General features: G+C 38.0%; 1 protein-coding gene across 4 annotated transcripts in view; it reads left to right on the top strand.

Moving 5' to 3' along the window:
- Positions 1–22,144, top strand: part of Oca2 (OCA2 melanosomal transmembrane protein) — a 389,761-nt gene extending 367,617 nt beyond the window's left edge. For all 4 annotated transcript variants that reach the window (XM_047540394.1, XM_047540395.1, XM_047540396.1 and 1 more), the window contains one exon: positions 21,536–22,144. In XM_047540394.1, coding sequence (XP_047396350.1) covers positions 21,536–21,623 — 88 coding nt within the window. In that variant the 3' untranslated portion in view covers positions 21,624–22,144. The remainder of the gene's footprint in view (positions 1–21,535) is intronic.
- The last annotated feature ends 434 nt before the right edge of the window (positions 22,145–22,578 follow it).

Genomic DNA, 22,578 nt, shown 5'->3' with positions numbered 1-22,578 from the left:
CCTAGAACACTAATGCTTAGAGTTACTCAAGAAAGGGGGTTTTCAGGTCAAACTCATTTTTGAAACTCTGTATAATATAATTCAGTTGTTGGAGGACTGTACGGAGCCCTGTGGTTAATTACCTTAAAAACCCATGTTGCTCTTCATACAGTGTTTCTCAAATTTATTTGACCTTGGAGTTTTACTTGAATAAGAGTGGCAGACACCCAGAGCTGCCCTGATGGGAGTCAGGGAGGAGACTCTTCCTGACATGTCTGTGTGCTTGTAACTCTAGCACAGGCTGCAGAGACAGGATGGGAGAGCAGTGACTGAGACTAGGGGTCTCTGATGTCCTCATGACTGTGGCAAGCCTGGTGCCTGGGAATGTTCTTGGACAGGGGCACAGATACTTAGTTGCTGTGGCAATAACCTGCATGAGGAGGCCCTTTGCAACAGTCCTACCAGCTCTGACTATTGATCTCAGGCACACAGCTCCTGGGAATAGAGGAATTCCCACACAGCCACAATGTTTCACCACCTCTGCTTCTCCTGAGCCTGACAGCTTAACGATAAGTTTAAACAATGGACTTTCATGAGAGCTACACAAAACTCCTAACATTCCACTTTGCAACTGTGGGAAAGCTACATAGATGTCCTGGTTTCTGTAACTTTTCTGAATAAAAGAATAGACTAATGAGACATATATAAATAAAGATTGCTGGTGTAACTCTTTAGATCTGCATCTCCCTTACAGAACAGTACTCCACCTGATCCCAGCTTTATCTTCAAAATCTGTGTTTTTCAGTATTTATTTTTCTAATCCCCCTTTGCCCCTCACTGTAACTTGCAAGTTTGGCCATGCTGGATGTGACAAGTTGCACATACTGTATTGATGGACAACAAAGCATTCTTGCTAGAATCCAGAGTCTACCACCCAAAGAATACCTCATTGACAATGAGGGGCAACCCTGGAGTTTAATCCCCTATCCAGATTAGACCTGTCTGGTCAGGAGCACAAGGGTTCAGGCAGTGGCCTGGTAGAGAAGTTTGCAGAATCTAGAGTTCATTTATCTCTACTTTTTCAGGGTATAGAAGGCAGGGTTGCTTTGGGAAAACATTTCCTTTAAAGGAATTGTGTATATAGGGATCAGACATTTTGAAAATCCCTTTGAGAGGTCTCTGTTTTTGACCACATTCTCTCTAATTCTACCTCATCCCTTTCTTTCACTTCTAACACTTGCTAACTATGGCAAGAACACTTAACATGAGAACTAATGTTATAACACTATTGTTATCTGTAAGTGTAATGAGGTATATCAGACTAAAGCTTTATCAGAGCATATTAGTACAAAAACAACCTAATGAAACACAAAGGAAGGCTGCAAGAGAGTAAAAGTGGAGCAAAAGATCTGTAAGACAGGACTCAAATGACTCAGTAGAAGTGCACATACTTAGCATAAGCAAAACTCTGGGGTTGATCCCCAGAGGTGGGTGGGGAGGGAGAGGGAGGGACTAAAAGGAAGGAAGGAAGGAAGGTAGTGCTATGGTGAGATTGCAATAAATCAATGAGTCGATTTTAAAACAGGAGATGAAACCATCTTTAGTCATCAGCTGAGGGACACCAGCTGGTGGGACGAAGGCAGGGTGCAAGTCTGCAATCCTCGACCCCAAAGGTTAGAATACACCTTTATATTCCAAAACCACATTAATCATAAGTGGCTGTTGCTATGATTAAAAACCATAAACAAACATCATGAGATCTAAAATCATAAACAGAAGGGAAAGTGGGTCAAAATGACCCTAGTTGAGTACAAGTTAAAGAATGATTACTAACATCCAGACAATCATTCTCTGACAGGGTACATTGCCCAAGAAAAATGGGAACTAAAAAGAGAATAATTTTACATTGTATAAGAACAGAAACATATTTGTGCTTCCAAGCAAGATGTGCTGAGCAGGATTAGGGTGGCAGAGGGCAAGTTTTCTCATGGAAGAAGCATTTCTTACCTGAGATGGAGTCTCAGGGTAAAATGGAGTCTGTTTGGTCATTGCCCATATAGCCTGACCCATAACAGTAGAAAGGAAGGAAAGAAGGAGGGAGGAAGTAAGGGGAAATAATTTAAAAAATGGCATTAATAAGTTCTTTCCTATCAATAATTGAAAGACATAAAGTGACAATAGATTTTTAAAAATATGATCCAGCAATGTGCTATCTACATGAGTTTTACTCTAAATTTAAGGACACAAATAAACTGAAAGTAAAGGAAAGGGGGAAAATATTCCATGTGAATGGTAAATAAAAGACACCAGGGGTATAGACTTATAGACTTTAGGTCAAAAACTAAAGTTAAAACAACTAAAAACTAAAGTTAAAAAAACTAAAGTTAGTTTGGACATTATGTAATGTCCAAAGGGTCAATCTACCAGGAAAATACAGCAATTACAAAAATATATGTACCCAACATCAGAGCACTAAATATATAAAGCAAACACTGACAAAATTGAAAGGAGAAATAAATAGCACCCTGCACCTAATAGAAGACAAAGTAGGCTTGAATCTTCATCATGTTGGCTTAAGATCAGACTTCCTCAACAAGAAATCAAAGCAAGAATCAATAAATGGATGGACTCAAACTAAAAAGCTTCTTCTCAGCAAAGGATACAATCAAGAACATGAAGAGAGAGCCTACAGAGTGGGAGAAAATCTTTTCCACATGCACTTCAGACAGAGCACTTAACTCCAAAATTTATAAAGAACTTACAAAACTTTACTCCAAAAATACAAAGAACCCAGTCAATAAAGGGGCCAAGGAAATGGACAGACACTTTACAGAAGAAGACATACAGACAATTAATAAATATTTGAAAAAGTGTTCAGCCTCTCTAGTAATTAGAGAAATGCCAATTAAAACAACTCTATTTCATTTTACTCCAATTAGAATGGCTATTATCAAGAACACAAACAATAATAGATGTTGGCGTGGGTGTGGGGAAAAAGGCACACTTTTACATTGCTGGTGGAGTTGCAAATTGGTGCAGCCACTCTGGAAAGCAGTGTGGAGAATTCTCAGAAAACTTGGAATGGACCCACCTTTTGACCCAGTTATTCCATTCCTCGGTTTATACCCAAAGGACTTAAAATCAGTATACTACAGTAACACCGCCACATCAATGTTTATAGCAGCTCAGTTCACAATAGCTAGATTGTGGAACCAACCTAGATGCCCTTCAACAGATGACTGGATAAAAGAAACTGTGGTATATATACATAATGGAATATTTTTCAGCCATAAAGAAGAATAATATTATGGCATTTGTGGATAAATGGATGGAATTGGAGAATATCATGCTAAGTGAAATAATCCAATCCCAAAAAACCAAAGGCCGAATGTTTTCCCTGATAAGTGGAGAATGATATATAATGAGGGTGGGGTGTGGGGAGTGAGAGAAGAATGGGGGAACTTTAGATTATGTAGAAGGAAATGAGAGGGAGGGGGGTATGAAAAATGGTGGGATGACATCATTACCCTATGTACATGTATGATTACATGAATGGTATAAATCTACATCATGTACAACCATAGAAATGAAATGATGTACCCCTTTTGTGTACAATGAATCAAAATGCAGCCTGTAAAAAATTAAAAGATAAATTAAAAAATTAAAAAAAATAAAAATCCTATAAAACAAAATAAAAAAAAGAAATAAATAGCAATAAGATATTAATAAGAGATTTTAATACCCCACTTTTAATAAGGGGTGAAAAAATCAGACAAAAAATTCAACAAAGAAACAGTAGACATGGATAACATTATAGACCAAATGGACCTAATAGGCATAGAGAATATTCAAACCAACAACAACATGGATTTCTCTCAAGCATTCATGGAATATTTTCCGGGAGAGGTCACATTAGGTCACCAAACAAGTTTTATCAAATTTAAGAAGTTAGGAATCATACTGAGATCTTTTCTGGCCACAAAGGTTTGAAATGATAAATCACTTATTTCCTACATTTTATATAGGAAAGGAAAACCCTAGAAATTTAGTGTGTAACCATTCTAGTGAATTTCTGTCTCAGCTCTCTACAGCAATTTATTTGAGTTTCAGTCTTCTGTAATGTAGGGATAATGCTATTAACAATATCCAGGTTGTATATATCAAAGAAAAGAGGCATATGAAGCTTACAGCACAATGTTCAGGGTGTAAGTTTACCTAAGTTAAATTCCTTTGTGTTTTTTTTTCTTTTCTCTGCAAGGAGACTAATTTATAATGTTTTACCAATGAAGAAACTCTAATCTCCTCTGTCTCTGCAGCTGCTCTTTTCCGGGTAACAGCAGATGACCCCAGCAGTCTTGTTTCCCTCTTCACCCTGGTTAGCATTGTAGCTATGTGGGAAGGGGTCTTGCTATCTAAACCACGTGTACTAGGGCAGAGGCTCACCGTGACTGATTTAATATCAAGGCAGCCCAAAACCTCAAAACCCCAAACCAAAGTGACCACCCCAAACACAAACTTTCCACACAGGACTTTCTTCCCTTCTCCTCCTGTTTCCTCCTGTTTCTCCTCCTTCTCCTGCTGTCATCATCTGGTGTGTCTCCATTTTGTGTTGCACTAAAACTGAGTGATTTATAAATGAAAGAGATTTATTTTAGCTCATAACTTCAAAGATGGAAAGATAGGAAAGTTCAAGAACATAATGCCACATCTGCTTGGATTCTGGTGAGGTTCTTAGGCTGCTTCGTGCATAGCAAGAAAGCAGAATAACCAGGGGATCCCTGCAAAGATAGGTCATATGGTGAGAGAGGAAGCAAGAGAGCAAGCAAAGGAATTTCTTTGTAACAATTCATTCTTGTAGCCAATTCAGTCCTGCAAGAGCAAGAACTCACTCTCCAAACAAAAGCATTAATCCCGTATTGATTTACTACCTCTTAGTGGTCCCAGAATGGCTCAACATGGTTGCATTGGGAATCCAATTTCATCATGAGTTTTGGTGGGACAAATCATGTGCAAATCATAGCATGCTGCATATGTGTTAGCTTAGAATACAGAACATCTGCTGCCTAGCAAGAATGCCAGAGCCCTGTGCTATAAAAATAAAATATAAAAATCCCAAAACAAAAAAACCCCAAACAAACAAAAACAAACAAAACAAAACAAAACCCCCAAAAAACTGAACAAAAAAACCAGTGGGATTTTAGAAGGACCAACAGAGTTTAATGGTTCAGATTCAGCAAAAGGTTTGATGTTGAAAACTGAAGTTAACTGATGAAATTATGTAGCTCTGATGCCGATATAATCGTCATAGGCCTGAAGTTTTGAAAAAAAGACATCTGAATTCACAAAATAAGTTCAAGTTAATAAGGATTACTCATGTTTAAATTTTTCTTTCTGAAATATGATATTCTACACTGCAAGTCCACTTCAACAGGCTTTAAACTAATGTAAAATGTGGTCCATCCCAGGCTTGTTAAACAGAGCTCTCTTATCTTCATTGTTCTAGGTTTTCTCTCTGAGAAAGGGTGGAAAAGGAACTCTCTGTATGTTTTCCACTAAGACTAGTTAAACATGTATTTATAGAAGTCAATTAGTTAATTGTTTGTAAATATACTGTTAAAACAAACCAAATTAAATAACAAAAATAAGTTAAAATAACTTGAATAACAAAAATGTATCAGAATGGAAGATATTTATTTTAAATAATAATAATTTACACCCTGCACAAAAATCAACTCACAATGGATCAAGGACCTTGAAATCAGACCAGAGACCCTGCATCTTATAGAAGAAAAAGTAGGTCCAAATTTTCAACTTGTGGGCTTAGGATCAGACTTCCTTAACAGGACTCCCATAGCACAAGAAATAAAAGCAAGAATCAATAACTGGGACAGATTCAAACTAAATAGCTTTCTCTCAGCAAAGGAAACTATCAGCAGTGCAAAGAGAGAGCCTACAGAGTGAGAGAAAATCTTTGCCACTCATACTTCAGATAAAGCACTAATTTCCAGAATATATAAAGAACTCAAAAAACTCTACACCAAGAATACAAATAACCCAATCAACAAATGGGCTAAGGATACAAACAGACACTCCACAGAAGAAGATCTATAAGCAATCAACGGATATATGAAAAAATGTTCAACATCTTTAGTAATAAGAGAAATGCAAATCGAAACTACCCTAAGATTCCATTTCACCCCAATTAGAATGGCGATTATCAAGAATACAAGCAACAATAGGTGTTGGCAAGGATGTGGGGAAAAAGGTACACTCATACATTGCTGGTCGGGCTGCCAATTAGTGCAGCCTCTATGGGAAACAGTGTGGAGATTCCTTAGAAAACTTGGAATGGAACCACCATTTGACCTAGCTATCCCACTCATTGGCCTATACCCAAAGGACTTAAAATCAGCATACTACAGAGATGCAGCCACAACAATGTTCATAGCTGCTCAATTCACAATAGCCAGATTGTGGAACCAAACTAGATGCCCCTCAATTTATGAATGGATAAAGAAACTGGTATATATATACCATGGAATATTACTCAGCCATAAAGAATAATAAAATTATGGTATTTGCAGGCAAATGGATGCAGTTGGAGAATATCATGTTAAGTGAGATAAGCCAATCTCAAAAAACCAAAGGACGAATGATCTCACTGCTAAGTGGATGATGACACATATAGGGGGTGGGAAGGGGGCAAGAATGGAGGAAGGAGGGACTCTATAGAGGGATAAGAGGGGTGGGAGGGGTGGGGGGGAGAAAAAAATAACAATGAATCAAAAACTATTACCCTAGGTAAATGTATGATTACACAAATGGTATGCCTCTACTTCATGTACAAACAGAGAAACAAGATGTATCCCATTTGTTTACAATAAAAATGAATTAAAATAATAATAATTTAACAAATAAAATCCCAGTTTTAAGTCTCATATTGAATTAATGAAGATCATGAAATGTGTTGAGATTGAGAAAAATTAAAACTTCCTATTTTCTTTGTCTTGTATAGGAAGTCATAATAAACTGGTTTGTTTATCTTTTGTCATAGAGAATTAAAAATTTCAAATCATTATTTTGCTAAATGCAAATACATAAAGAATAAAAGCAAGAAAATGAAAAATAAAAACTACAATACACAAAACAAGGTTTTATAAGACACTCAAACAGCATTAAAAAGTAAAGACTCAAAACTAGACATTAAAATCAGTTTTTAGCTGACTCTACTTTTAGAAAGGAGATTGGAGTAATGTGGAAGAATTAAAAATAAACTACAAATAAAAATAAGTCTAGGTAATACAATTGAACTGATACAACCAAAAAAGTAAATATACATACACATATATATATACAGTATAATAGAGTTCATATTAAAAATTCAACGAGATAGAGTCAATATAATAGTTATAATTGCCAAATGTAAAGTATCAAGATACATAAAATAAATTATCTGAAAATTAAAAGAGAAATTAATATAAACTTCATTGTAATAGAAGACTTTCATACCATACTATCTCTGAAAATTGAATTATTAGACATATAGTCCTCTTTATTTTCTAGGAACATAACTTCTTTTTAAGAGTCCACAAAATAGCTTCAAAAGTTCACCATATATTGAAGAAAATCTCAGTGATTTAATAACTGGGTATTTTCAAGCCAGTCTCTGAGCACTGTATTAATTGCAAATTAAAAGTAAGAGAAAAGGACTGGGGACTGTAGCTCAGTGGTAAAGTGCTTACTTAGTATGCATGAGCCCCTCAGTTTGATTCCTGGCACTGTAAAAAAAGTAAAACAAAACAAAGCAAAACCAAACAAAAAAGATGAAAAATTAATCCAATTCTAAAAAGATAGATAAAAAAGTATTAATAGTATAGAAATATTACTACTCATATTTTTAATGGAAGTTGCAGTAGTCATAATGTAAACAACAATAACATATTCCATTTCAAGAACATTTATAAAGTAGTAGCATGACAAAGTACTAAGGCACCATTTAACACACTTTAGTTTTAAATGTCCTTGCAGGAAATAATATTTTATAGGAAAGTTATTCTCAGAGAGTTTACTGCTTGCTCAGGATACAGGGCAAACTTGACTCACCCTTCAAGGCTTTGCTCTGCCCACACTCCTGGGTTTATACGAAACTCATTCACCTCCAAAGAATCAGAGCTGCGATGCAACTTGGTTGCAGTCCATGAATCTATACGTAGGAATAAAATGTAACCTTAAGTATTTTAATTATCTCTAAATTGAGGAAAAATAATACAGACAGTCCCTGACTTAGTGGCTCCACTTAGTCAGGTCCTTTATCATGACGCAGAGCAGTGACTTTGAGTTGCTGACTGCAGTCAAACACGAGGTCACAAGGAAAAACCAAGGACACTCTACAGGGTGCTGTGCTGCTAAGCTGCAAGTGTCAGGAGGTTGGGTGCATTCAAAGCATTTTTGACTTAGGATAGTTTCAACTGACCCCAGTTTCATTAGGAAGTAACCCATTGTAAGCTCAGAAGCATCCGCACAGAAACGGAGGAACAGGAAACAGAAGGAAGTAGCTTAATAGCAAAAGGGCAAGCTCACTGAATTAGAAGGCTAAAAATGGTAGTCCTGTGAAGTCAGGAGGTAAGTTTTGGAGGGTAAATATTACTAATAGCATAGAGTAAGCTTTTGCATCGATCAATCAAGAGAACAGAAAAGTGAAAATTAATAAAATAAGACCTTAAAAAGGGTATTCCCTTTTAGCAGTAGAAGAAGATTAAAGCTACATTAGAATACTATGTGTTAATAAAAATTAGAATGTTGTAAAATGGATGTTTTATGGAAAAATATAAATCACTAAAATTACTTTAGAAGGTCATGGAATAAGTAAATATTCTTTTCGAGATTTCCTGTGCCCATTCTTCTCTTCTTTGTCTACTAAATGCCTACTTACTGTTGAATACCAATCTCATATTCCTTCTAAACCTCTGCACATGCCTACAACTGAACACTTCAGTCGAGGAACCGCTTGCTTCTGGGGCTCACCTGCATAACACAGAGTACATGCCTCTATAAGGTGTCTACTGTAGGGTATTGCAAATTTGTTTTTATATATTTCTTTTTCACTGTGAGCTTCTTGCAGGCAGGGATCAAGTGTTGTGTCTCTTTCCATCATCTGTGTATTATTCCACACATAGTGCCATATAAATAATGAAGGTAAGAGTGATTTAAGAGGGACTAGAGTAGAGAGAGGGACAATTTTCAGTGATAAAGGAAAACTTGCTGGTATTTGTTGAATGATAGAAGTTACCAGTCAAGAGAGGCATTATGGGTATCAGAAAAGAAGGCTCTTGGTAGAGAAAGTTTTTGAGGGTCAAGGAGATACAATTCAGAGTGAGTTCAATATATGAAAGAAGGAAGAAAGGAGGAAGGTAAAAACTAATCAGGAAAAAAAAAAAAAAAAAGGAAAAGGCTTGCTGAGATGGTAAAAATTGCTGCTGTTCAACTTCAGTAAAAATAATGTTCTTGAAAAAGCCCAAAGAAGTAAGGTCAGATTCTGAATGAAGATGGGAATATGGGGGAATCATGATCCAGGATGTTTCAAAAAGAACTAGGTATGGCACCAATCTCTGTGCTAAGTGTGCAGTGAGTGTCTGACTCTGTCCATGCTCAGTGGGGATGCTCAGTGGCAACGGGGCTTCCCCCTATATGATGGGGCATTTAAGGAAGTGAGAGCTTGGCTGACTGCAGGTCTCAAGGAGGAGAGAGGAGAGAGCCCTAGCCTAGAGGATGACCTTAGAGAACTGGGACTGATCAGGACAAAGCACCGAGAGGATGCCTCCCAGAGCAGGTGGCTAAGGGAGCCTAGTCCAAGAGGGTAGCGAAAAAGTATAGAAGGAGTTTTCTCAGAAAGACCAAGACAGATAGTATTCTCTGTTTTTTTCTATTTTGTTGGCTAAAGACAGAGATCTATTTCATAAAGTTGGATGCATGAAAAAGAAGCCACCCTAAATGGAGTTCCTTCTGATGAAACAAAAGCCAATATTAGAATTCCATCCTGGTCTATCTTCCCTTCGAATCTCTGCCTCTTCCCCTTAATTCACTATTCTTTGCATCATGTCCAGGGCTGTTTCTCTGTCATCCAGTCTAGTCCTTACTCTCTGCATTCCATTACTGGGGAGGGCACTTGGCACTCTGCTGTGTTTTCTCTCCTCTGTGGCCCCTCAGGCTCTCCACACCTCTCGTCCACCAGGAATGTTCCTTCTTCTTTGTGTGGTAAACACAATAGTGGGGCCTCCTGTTCACTCAGGGGGCTTCTCCTTCCACTTCTCAGGATGAGTTAATTGTCACCCCAGGAGGCCAGGTGTCATGAGGTGAGGCTGTTCAAGTGGAATCTGGATAAAAAGGTCCCATCCTGAGGACTCCTGGATAGGCCAAGGGGCTGAAGAGTGCAGATCTCAAGGGACCCATTGGCTATGGAAAGGGGGCAACCTGTGCGCTCCTGTGATGAGTCTTCATGGGCCTGCAGGTGCAGAAGTTGCTTCTGCCTCTGCTCAGAAATGAATTACCTGACTGGGCAGGTTGATCAGTGGTAGAATGTTTGCCTGGCCAGTGGTGAGGCTTTTGGTTGGATCCCAGTAACACACAGGTGAGTGCACGCATGCGTGCGCGTGCGCACACACACACACACACACACACACACACACACACACACCAGAACAAAAGAAGAGCCTTCCCCTGAAGAAAGGCAACACTGAAAAGGCTTTGTGATCAAGAACTATACTCACAGTGTATTATAAAGCCTTTTGGAAATAAAAAGTAAATAGGAAGAGTGGTTTCAGTCTGAAACTCAAGTCTGAGACTTTGTTAGCAAAAATTTCTCATTGAAAACACAGATCTCTGCCCAGTGTGCCAAGCTGTATTAAAATCCTCCAGGCAGGGTCCTGGGTCAGCCTGTTTCCCAGTAATCAGGAAACTTTGGTCCCTTGGAGCACTGCATGTCAGCTCAGGCATATTTTTAACTTAAAACTTAATACATGTAACACAGGGTCTGTCTGGGCATCCATCTGACATTTTGCATCTTGATTTGTACTTTGACATTCCAGTGTTTTCGTCTTCCTTTACACAGTGTGATGTTTAGAGTCAGAATGGATTGAAAAAGAGTCCCAGAGGGAAATGAAAGCCTGATGTGGTGCTGGATGTGAGCAAATTCACTTTTCCCAAGCCTTTGGGTAAAGGTATTGCTTTTTTGAGAGCTTTGGGGACCAAGACAAATGGATCTGCTGAGAAATGGAAGCCTCCGGGTGAACTTGGAACTTCAGTGTCCTGGGCATTTGGAGTCCTACTGGCAGGGACAGGAAATCATTACTTCCTCTCTTCAAATAAATCTCCATTCAGTTGGCTCCCGGCTGGGCAGTGAGTGTAGCACTGAAACACCCACCAAAGAGCCTGGTCCCCTCGGGAGAAAGCAGCAGGGCTGTCCTGGGAGGGACCACCCCAGCCGCTAAAGTTTCTGGGAAGAGCTGGCTACAGTCTTTACTCTCCCTCTGCAACTGCTCAGGTGCACAGTGATTGTGCATAGTGCTTCTCATAAATAACTTTATCACTTGTCTTGACCCTAACTAATATTAGGGAAATTCTTTTCTCATGATTTCCAAAACATGCAAGGAAGAGATCACTCTAGTTAGCTTCCCAGCAGGCCTGTGCCCCAGGTCTGCCTGTCTCAGACCTGCTTTCTCAGCAGTCTGAGCTGTACAAGCACCCACCCGAAAGATCCACCCAGGACCAGTACTTTCTGTGACAGCTCACAGCTATGACCTGTCTTTTCAAATGCTTTCAATTGGAAGATCGGCCTTCCTGGAGCTGTGCTGCCCAACCATAGCATCCCTGCCATGGTGGTCATTGAACCATGGAATACAAGTCCAGCTGAGGTGTGCTGTGAGGAAAATCTCCACTGGATTTCAAAGACTAAAAATTTTTTAAAAGTGTAAAATATTCATATTGATTATATGACAAAATAATATTTTGGATATGCTGAGCTAAATAAGATAGATGATTAAATGGAATCTCACCTGCTTCCTCCTCGTATTTTTTGATTTTTTAAAAGAGTGGTACTATTTAGAACATAAGATTATCCAAGGGTTCACACTATATTTCTATCACTATGTGGTCTGGAGTTCCTTGAATTTTGGGTGGGTGCTGAAGAGAAGCCTGCAAGTTCCTTTACCTTCCTGGGATTTGATTTTTAGGTGGTGACAAATATTTCTATAAAGGGTGACTTCCAGTCTTTCCCAGGACCACAGGGTTGCTGATACAGCTACTCCATTCCATTTTGCCAAAGACAAGGAGTAAATGAATGGGAGTGGCTGTGTTCCAGTAGAACTTTATTTACAAAAACAGGTGTTGGGACAGATTTGGCCTGGGAGCATGGTGTTGGTTCTTGGTCTATTAAAATAAGGCAGTTTACCTAGGTGATTATCTTTGGCCTTGAAAAGCCACATTTAATATTCCTGGAACCCTGACTGTGTGAATCTTTGAGTTAGGGCTCTTTCAGGGACCTTAAGGTATGTGCAAATATCTTTGAATGTAGGTATTATTATTCATTGGCCTATCCTAACCCAACTAACAGATGGTAAGATGAGACTTGAAAATACTAGGAATGGCATTTGACTTAAATGCCCACCCACCTCCCACCCTTCTCTCTCTTTCTCTTCCTACCTGTGGGGTCCCTTAGTGAGAGGACTACAGGAGGTGAATTGGTCCAGTTGATCAGTTCTCCTGAAGCTCAGGAGAACATTAAATGTCTGCTTGACTTTTCTGGACCCCCTGTCTTGTTAAATGGACATGAAGTCATGATAGGCTGTCTTGTCCTCCCTGGCTCCAGCACCTCTGCCTTTAACCAGGGCCTCGCGGCTCACCTTCCCCTTCCAGGGTCAGAGCAACCTTGCCTCCTCCCCAGGGTGCCCAAGTGCCTGCTTCCCTGAAGGGCATCTGCCTCCCAGTCAGGTATGTAGTGGGCACTCTGCTGCCTGTTTGCCTTGGTAAAGAGCTCTCTTAACCCAGGAGACAGTTCCACCCTCCAGAATCACAGCCACCTGGACAGCAGCCTTAAATCATCCTACATTCCCCCAGTGGCTCGTGCTGTTGAACACCTCTTCATGTCCTGGTTTCCTGTTCATGTATCCTCTTCAGTGCAATGTCTCTTCCGCATTGTCTAATAGGATTGCTTGTGTTTTTTATTGTTGAGTCTTGAGAACTCTTTCTATATTCTGGATAGGGCTCCTTTGCCAATATATCCTCCCAGTCAGTGGCTTTTCTTTATATCTTCTTAACAGAGTCTTTCATTGAGCACAAGTTTAAAAAATGTTTTTATATAAATAGTCTATTTTTCCTTTCATGTAATCATACCTTTGATGTCACCTCTACAGATGTTCTTTTACTAAACTTATAGGCTCCAAACATTTTGTTTTAGGGTTTCTTCTAAATGTTTTATTTTATGCTTCAAATTTAAATATGTGATCCTTAGAGGCTAATTTTTATGTAGAGGGTGAGGTTGAGGATGCAATTCTTTTTCTGGCTTTTGAGTCTATTTCTGTGTTTTGTGTGCTGGTCCCTTGAACCATGGCATCTGTACCTCCATCATTACTGTACTACCTTGATCACTGATCCTATATAGAAGGCCTCCCATTTAGTTCTTTGATAAAATTGTTTTTGCTATTCTGGAGTCTATACTTTTTGATATACATTTTAGGATAAGATTGCCTAAGACAAGAAAAAGTCTTTCTCTGTTTTTGATAAGAATCATATTAAGCCTGTAATCAATTTGGGGCAAATCAATTTTTTGACTACACTTAGTGTTCATTCATGAATACTCTGTCGTTCCATTTATCTAGGTCTTTTTTGGCTCCACTCATTACCATTTTGTAATGTATAGCTCGCTAATGTTATAAAGGATTTCTCTGAAGTGTTTGTAACAGGTACCACACTTTAAATTTCCATTTTCCTAGGTTTATTGGTAGCACGCAGGAAGAAAAAAATTATTGATCTTGTATTGTGGTCCTTATTGAAGTTATTACTGATTAGTTTTAGGAATTTTGGGGTTTTTTCTTTTTCTTTTTTTGTTGATTTCCTGGGATTTCCCATGCAGATGATGTATAAATAGGGACAATCTTATTCTTCTGTTTAATCTGTGTCTTCTGCCTTATTGCACTGGCTAGGGCTTTCCGTGCTATGTTCATAAGATTGTGAGAACCTTTCTGGGGCAATATTCTGTCTCTTACCCAAGTATGATGTTAGCTGCAGTGTTTTCTTCTATAACTTATCTTCTTTTTCAGGTTGAGGTAACACTGGCCTCCCAAAGTGAGTTGGAAAATGATGTTTCCTCTCCATCTCTTTTTTGAAAATTAATTACACTAATTGTAGAATTAGTGTAGTTCTTTAAATGTTTGCTAGAATTCACCAGTGAAACAACCTGGTCTTAGGGAGAAGGTGTTCACTAATGTAAATTTTTAACAGGTACAGGATAATGAAATTATTGCATTTTTGTGATGAAATTCATATATGTCAAGTTGTTAACTGTCACCCTCTTTTATTCTTTGGTATCCCCAGGGTATGTGGTGATATTTGTGTTTCATCAATGCCGATCATTCATGTCTTTTCTCTGTTTTTGCTTTGTCAGTCTTTCTAGAGTTTGATTGGTTTCATTGATCTTTCCAGAACGTCAGCTCTTTGTTTCATTGATTTTCTCTACCATTTCTTTGTTTTTAATTTCATGGATTTATGCCCTTTTCTTTATTAGTTCCTTCTTTTTGCTTGGTTTGGGCTTATTTTTCTGTTTTTTTTTTTTTTTTTTTTTTTTTTTTCTATTTCCTTCACATGGGAGCTTAAAGTATTGATTTAAGATTTTTTTCTAATGCAGACGTTCAGTGCTATAAATTTCCTCTCAACCCATGACATGTATTTCTAGCTTAATCCAGTTCTATGTGTTTTAAAAAATTTCCCTTATACCTATGTATTATTTGTAAGTAGGCTATTTAATTTCAAACTGCTCAGGTACTTTCCCTTTTATCTTTCTATTACTGGTTTTTAGTTTAATTGTATATGGTCAAAAACAAACTGTGATTTTGAGCCTTAACTCGGTTAAGTTTTGTTTTATGGTCCAGGGACTAATCTATTTTGCTAAATATTTCTTGACTACTGAGAAGAATATGCATTCTTCTCTCCTTGGGTAGGTGTTCTGTATGATATCAGTGAGATCTGATTATTGGATGTTTTTGAATTATTCTCTATCCTTGCTGAATATCTTTCTAGTTCTATGAGTTGCCACAAGCACAGCAAGAGTCTCCATCTATAATTCTGGATTTGTAGATCTCTAAGTTTTTTTTTCATCTGTAATTTCTCCTGTTGGTTTTGTCACCTTTAGTTTCATGTAGTTTTCAGCTCAATAATTTGGTGAATGGGCATTTAAGATTACCATGAGCTCTTGGACTAATTGTTTTATCAATAAGTAGTGTCCCTCTTTGCCCTGAAATTTTTTTGGGGGGCTCTGAAATATACTTTATGTGATATCAGTATAGACACTCCTGTGCTTCTGATTAATGTTAGCATGGTTTCTCCTTTTATATCCTTTTGTTTTCAGTTAACCCATACCATTGTAGCTGAAGTGAATTTCTTGTAGTTAGAACACAGTTAAATATTGAGGACTTCTTGATTTTTGTTTTGTGATTTTTTTTCAGTTCCTACTAAGACCTATCACACTTAATTCAGTTACTGATATATTAGGGATTATTTCTGCTATCCTGGTTTTCTTTTTTGTTGATTAACTCTCTTTTTAGTTTGTTTCTTTTTACTGCTTTCCTGTGGGTTACTTGATGACTTCTTAGAATTCCATTTTGCTCAATCTTTAGCGTTCTTGAATGTACTTTTTTCTCTAGACATTTTAATAGTTACTCTAGGTGCTGTTATATGTATATATGTAACTTAACAAAGTCAACTAGTATTTCCCTTTGCCGGTTCAAAGGAAGTGTGGAAAGCTTGCTTCCCTCTAGGTCCCTTGATGATCATCCATTCACAATATAATTACTATAAGTATTCTAGTATGTTCCTTGAGAATCACATCAAAATCATAATGTTTTGTTTAATTTTTATTTTAATTGGCACATAATAATTGCATGTAAATATGGGGTAGAATATGATGTTTTGATGTATATGTATGCCATGTAATGATCAAATTGGAGTGATTACCGCATCTAAACATTTATCATTTCTTTTTGGTGGCACATTCAAAATCCTTGGTTACAGCTATTCGAAATAATTTTTGCTGCAAATATCAAACAATTTAAAAACTCAAGAGAAGAAAACAAGCTGACAGTATTTATCCATATTTCTCTTTATGGTTTTGTTCTTCCTAATGCTGCAAGCTTCTTTTCTTTTGTCATTTTTGGTTAGAAGACCTTTTTAAGCAACTCTTTTAGGGTATGTCTGCTGCCCTTTTAGTTTTACTTCATCTGAGAATGTCTAGATTTCTACTTCATTTCCTAGGACTATATTTGATGAATATATAAATCTGGGTTGATAGATCTTATCTTTCAGAAATGGAAAAATGTTGTTCTACTTCCTGCCAGCCTCCATGGGGTATAAGGGGAAAAATTGCTATTTTTACCTATATGTAAATGTCATTTATCTCTTGTTGTTTTTAAGAATTTTAATTTTTTCTTTAGTTGTCAGGTGTTTCAGTCAGCTTTTTTACCTCTGTGATCAAAAGACCTGACAAAAACAATTAAGGGAGGAAAAGTGTATTTTAGAGGTCTCAGACGATAGACTACCAGCTCCATTGCTCTAGGTCTGAGGTAAGGCAGAACATCATGGCAGAAGAGTATGGTGGAAAAAGTGGCTCAGGGCATCATATAAGAAAGCAGAAAGAGAGAGAGAGAGAGACTCCCCTCACCATGGACAAAATATGTACCCCAAAGTCATGCCCCCAATGACCTGCCTTCTTCAGTTGTACCCCCACATGCCTTCAGTTACCACCAAGTTAATCCTTATCAGGAGCTTAATGCACTGATTGGGTTAAGGCTCTTACAACCCAATCATTTCATCTCTAAGCCTTCTTGCATTGTCTCACACATGAGCTTTTGGGGGACACTTTACATCTAAACCATAACATCAGGTGTCTGATTATGTTTTAACTTGGCACAGATTTTTGGGGAGGGTCTGTTTTTTTAAGGGTTTGCTTTGTTTCTTTAATCTTCAAGTACATATCTTTTATCAAAATTTGGTCATTATTTCTTTGAATGGTTTTTCATCTCTTCCTTCTTTCTACTCCCATTTTGAGGCTCCAATGACATAAATGTTAGATCTTTTTTTTTTTTTTTCATGTTCCAGGTCCTTCAGAGATTTTTTTTTTTAACCCTAGTCTTATTTTTTCTCTGTTCTCTATATAGATAATTTCTTTTGTTTTTGTGCCTTTGAGTTCACTGATTGTTTCTTTAGTATTTTCTATAATGTTATTATGGCCATATAGTTAGGTTTTTATTTGCTGTCTCATTTTAATTTCTAAAATTTCCAATTGGTTTTCCTTTATCTCTTCTATTTCTTTTCTGAGACTTTCTATTTTTTCATTTGTTTCAAGTGCATTTGTAATTGCTTGGTGAATAATTCTTATGGTGGTTGCTTTGAAACCAATGTCACATAATTTCAACGTATGTGTAATCTAATTCTTGACATCTTTTAATTGTCTTTTTTCATTCAAGGTGAAACATTCTATGATACCAAGTAAGTTATTAGTGTTATATCTATATCTTATGTAAATCTTCTATTTTAGCCTGTTTCCTCTGACACCATGCTGTTGGGAAAGAGTTCCTCATCTTGTTACTGCCAGGTAGAACTGGAAGTCCATGTTCCCTTTTTCATCTCTGCTGACATTTCAGAGGAAGAGTGAAGCTGATTTATTGCTGAGTGGGGGTGGATGTTATGTCTCCCACTAGATCTCCCCTGGTAGCACCAGGTGGAGGATAGCATTGTTTTTCTTCTCATGTGACCTCCATAGGTTTGCTGACATTGTGGGGTGAGGCCTTATTAATGCTGGAATGTGGTAAAACCCTGGTCTTCCCTCTTGGTCTCCTCTGAAGTCCCCCAGTGCAGGGAAAGTAGACCTCTTCCCTTCCAGGTGGGGTAAAGGTTCATGATTCCCATGTCACTCCATTGAATTCATAGGAGGGGAGCCTCTGAACAGCCTGGAGAAGGTGGAAATTCTGACTCCCCACTTGACCTTTGATGAAGGGGCTGGATGCAGCTTTAAAATTTTTTTCTATGGTATTTGTCTGGAGCTAGGCAGTTATTCTCTAAAGGATTTCTATCTGGCTATGCTGTCCTTTCTCTGATTCTTTGGCTAGAGAAAGTGAGATTTTGTTGGGGCCTTTCTTATTTTGGGGGTCTACTGTCCATTGAGTTTTCCATGTGTGAGCTTCCCAGTGGGACTTTTGAGGTGAAACTCAATACCATGATATACTTCAAGGTCCCAAAGTTCCCAACTGGTCTGCCTTCTCCCCTTCAAGGTCTTCAGAGTCCCCTGTGTTTGCTTTATATCTACTGCCCAGGCTATGCTTGGTGGCAGGGATAAGAAGAACTGCATCTTCATCCTTCTTCAGAACTAGAAGTCAATTCTACATTTTTTGAGAATTAAACAATTATATTCTATTCTCTAGTAAACTATATTTGTGTCATTAAATTCTTCACCATCAAACACAGCTTCTGCTCTAACACTGGCACTCCATGCTCACTATGTGGCCTGGTACTTTCTAACCCTGGTTAGTAGGCACTCAGGGGCAGGTGCCTGTTTGGAGGCTAGCATTTACTAAGGGCTCACTGATGTGTCCAGACCCTGTTCTAATGAATTTATAAGGTGAACGCATGCAATCCTCATAACAACCATGGTAAGAAAATACTATTATTACTCCATTTTATAGATAAAAAAATTGAGTCATGGAGATGTTCAATACTTTCCCCAAATTAGGGATTTGGACAAGAGCAGGATTGAAAATTAGGGTTCTTATTTGGTGAATGCATATAAGTTTTGAAGCCAGAAAAATATCAAAAATGTCATCTCTGCCTCTTAGTGGTTGTAGATGTTCAGAGATGGGTTTGCTGAGGGTGAGGACGAATAATGCCTACCCTACCTAGCCTTACCCAGCACACTTACTCAGGCATCGGAGATGGAGCTCCGAAGGCACGGATCTAATTTTATTTAGGGTTGCACAGGACATTATCCAATCAGGTTAACATGCTTGTTAAAGTATAGCAGTCAGCCTATAGGTGAACTATACATCAAGGATCCAGGTGGTGTAAACAAACCAAGCATGCCTAAGTAATTCTGCCCAGCAACAGGTCTGAGACAAAGGACTGGGAGAATGGCAAGCTCCTGCACACAGCATGAGGCAAGGCAGTGTGTGGGCAAGTTCACATCATAGCTTTCTGTGATGCATGACAGAACAAGGCCTCCCCTCAGCTCAAACTCAGCCTCAGCAACTGCAAAGACCTTCATTCCATGGCAAGTCTTTACTATTACCTCAGTTTCTCTGTTCAGACTGTTTAGCTTACTTAGCCCGAGGTGTCAGTGACTGCTGTCAGATAAGCTTGAGGAATGTTCCCTACAAGTGGTGTTGGTCTTTGCTAAATTCCTTAATATGTCCAAGCTTCATTTTTTCATCTATATGTAAGGGATAATATGAAATGCCTTATTTTGTTTGGAAAATAATAGAGAACATCCATCTCTATGTTTATGTGGTCCTTAGCATACGGTAGATATTCAATAAGTTATTTATTTATTCATGGTGTGTCTTCATTGTTATAGGTTACCTATATTTACAGGAAAGCAGTGCATGTAATGATTAAAATATGAGCATTAGAATTGGCCTGAGGGAGTTTGGATTTTCCCACTACAGAAAACTAGCCAAGCACGCTAGGCAAGTCAGCTTCCTTCTCTAAATCCCCTCTGCACAGTGGTCGTGATGACGCTAGGCTCAGGAGGTGATAAAGGCATTGATGGTGCCATGTGAGTGCAGATCTTAGATATTGTGAATGTTGAGATATGAACAAAGGTGATGCTGATGGAACCTAAGTATTTGCACCAATCTCTAGATGAAGTTCCTTCTGGAGCTGGTGCCATCCCTGAGAAACAAGTGTCTCTCATTTTATTCTTCATAGAAGAACCATTCATGAGGAACTTTCTCCAGGCTTGGGATGCCCAAGAGCAAGGTCTGATTTCTGTGGGATCTATTCCTTGGCAAAGTAGATTTCCTTCTGAAATATGACCAGCTGTTTCAGAGACCAAGCTGAGATAGTCAATATTCTACTTGACGTTGACCCATTCTATACAATATGTCACAGTGGAAAGAAGGTTTTTCATTTCCATGAAAGTTTTTGATGGTGTGTATGATGCTCAAGTTGATACTACCATGGAGTTTGTTTTTCTGACCTATACTGACATTTTGCTAATATGTTCGACTCTTTTCAAAACCAAAGTGGATAAATAGCTTTCCTGAAAACTCTACTTGTTTTTTTTTTAATAAAAATAAATGTGTTCAGAAGAGAAACTCAGAGCATCCTATTGCTTCTTAAAATTCCCAAATTTGCTCTAGAATTTGAGGAGCTATTTCACTCATGAATGTAATTCCTGTGTTGAATTACAGCTTTGTAGAGAGAACCTTGGTATGGCTCTTTCTGAATAGCTTCCTCTCATGTCCATGGCCAGGAAATGAAGAGTGTCATAATCCCCATAATTATAATTATCACATATTAGGGTCTTGCTGTTGCATACTAAAGACTTTTGGAATCAAAACTGCAAGCTTTGCAGGGACTCCCTTCAGTGACAGAGCAACACTACTCAATGGCTACAGGGTATGGATTCTAAACACTGAAGGGGAATCTATAAGAATTTATAAAGTAGGATAAAAATTTGTGGAAATACATGTATGCTGGGGGAGGCTCACAATTAGGGAAACTTTCATCTTCTGATGACTGTTTTATATTGGTGCATACCTATTCAGACATCTCATATCTCACCAAATACAGAGGAAATACTGTTTATCTCTCTTACCTTCCTTAGATAAGAGAAGCCCTTACCTCCCAATCCTATCTCTCAAACTCTCCCAACTTTAAGCTTAAGGGGCTTCAGGAGTCAATGGGAATGTGACCTCTCCAGGAAATCTCCAGAGAAGGATAACTGAAACTTGACACAGCTGAAGGAAACATCCAGAGATGTAAATAGTAGCCCGATACATGACATTGATAGTGTGAGTGGAAGAGCCTTTAAACTTATGAATGAATAAACTGAGGCTGTAAATATCCATGAAAAAAAAATTTATGTGGATAAATTTTAAATAAAATTGCACACAATGAGAGATAGCTAATAAAAGTATGCATCTTCATCATCTAAGTTAACACTAGTTTTTTTAATTTCTAAAAACAAAAAATAATAATGGTCATATTCTTTGGAAATAACATAATATAATAATGACTTCACATATCATGGTTCTCACCAAACACTAGATGCCATAACCCATCTCTTTTTGTATTTTAGGTTGGGCTTCCCAATGATGGTGGTGTCCTGCACCGTCGGGATGTGTTATCTCCTCGTTGCTCATGTTGTGGTGGGATGGAATGAATAGATACCCATCAACTGAAGATTAAAGGAAACCTGATCCATCATAAAACCACCCCAGAACCACTCTTTGGAGAAGAAAAGGTGCTTACCCTGGGATGGTGCGGCACGGAGATGCGCTGGAACAGAACTTTAGCATTTACACTCTTGTTTGAGTGAATGCTGGAAAATCATGGTGTCCTCTCTGTGCCATTTCTCCGGGGTGGGGGTGGGGTTGGCAGGGGGACAAAATATAGGTAATACAAGATAACTTACCCAAGATTCCCCTACTGGAAAATATGTATGTTTCAAAAACACTTCTTGCTATTCTATGTAGAAAAAAGACACAAATTCACTCAAAATAGCTTGTGCTATTTTATTGTCACTTCTCCTGAAACTATAGACAGTTTTTCTTCATGTATTCAATTTTCATGTTAAAGTAATCAGTACTCAAATTGTATGCCCCTGAATATAGATTCTTTCAGGGAAAAATCATAGTACGTGTAAGGAAACATTTTATCTATTTTTTAAAAAATAAAGTGTTCCTTGACAAAAGGTTTTTGGAATTTATTAGTTTCTTGGGTTTTAAGTAGTTTACATTATGTCACATTTCATTTTATCCATTTATAGTCTTCTCTGGAGCTTTTAAGTTATCATTTAAAATTCTAGAAATTTGACTTGCAGAAGATCATAAGTATCTTTTAAATAACAATTTACATATCTACGGGACAAGAGTAATAATTTTTCACTTTGAAAGTCAGGCATGCTACTTCCATCAATCACAGAGAAGTATGGTCGATATACTCAGCTAACCCCTTCCCATGGGACTCTGATGGTTCAGTCAATGTTTATTAGATGTGGTTCCTTTCTGGAGCATTCCATTTGAGTCTGAGATAATGAGAACAGAGGCAGAGAAAGCCTCTTTAGCTGAGAGAGTGCTTTAGCTGAGGTCTCCTCTACTCTGCTTCATCAATTGCATGACT

Source organism: Sciurus carolinensis, chromosome 2 (assembly GCF_902686445.1).
Source record: "Sciurus carolinensis chromosome 2, mSciCar1.2, whole genome shotgun sequence".
Lineage (NCBI taxonomy): Eukaryota > Metazoa > Chordata > Mammalia > Rodentia > Sciuridae > Sciurus > Sciurus carolinensis.
This window is presented reverse-complemented; position numbering and strand designations above follow the sequence as displayed.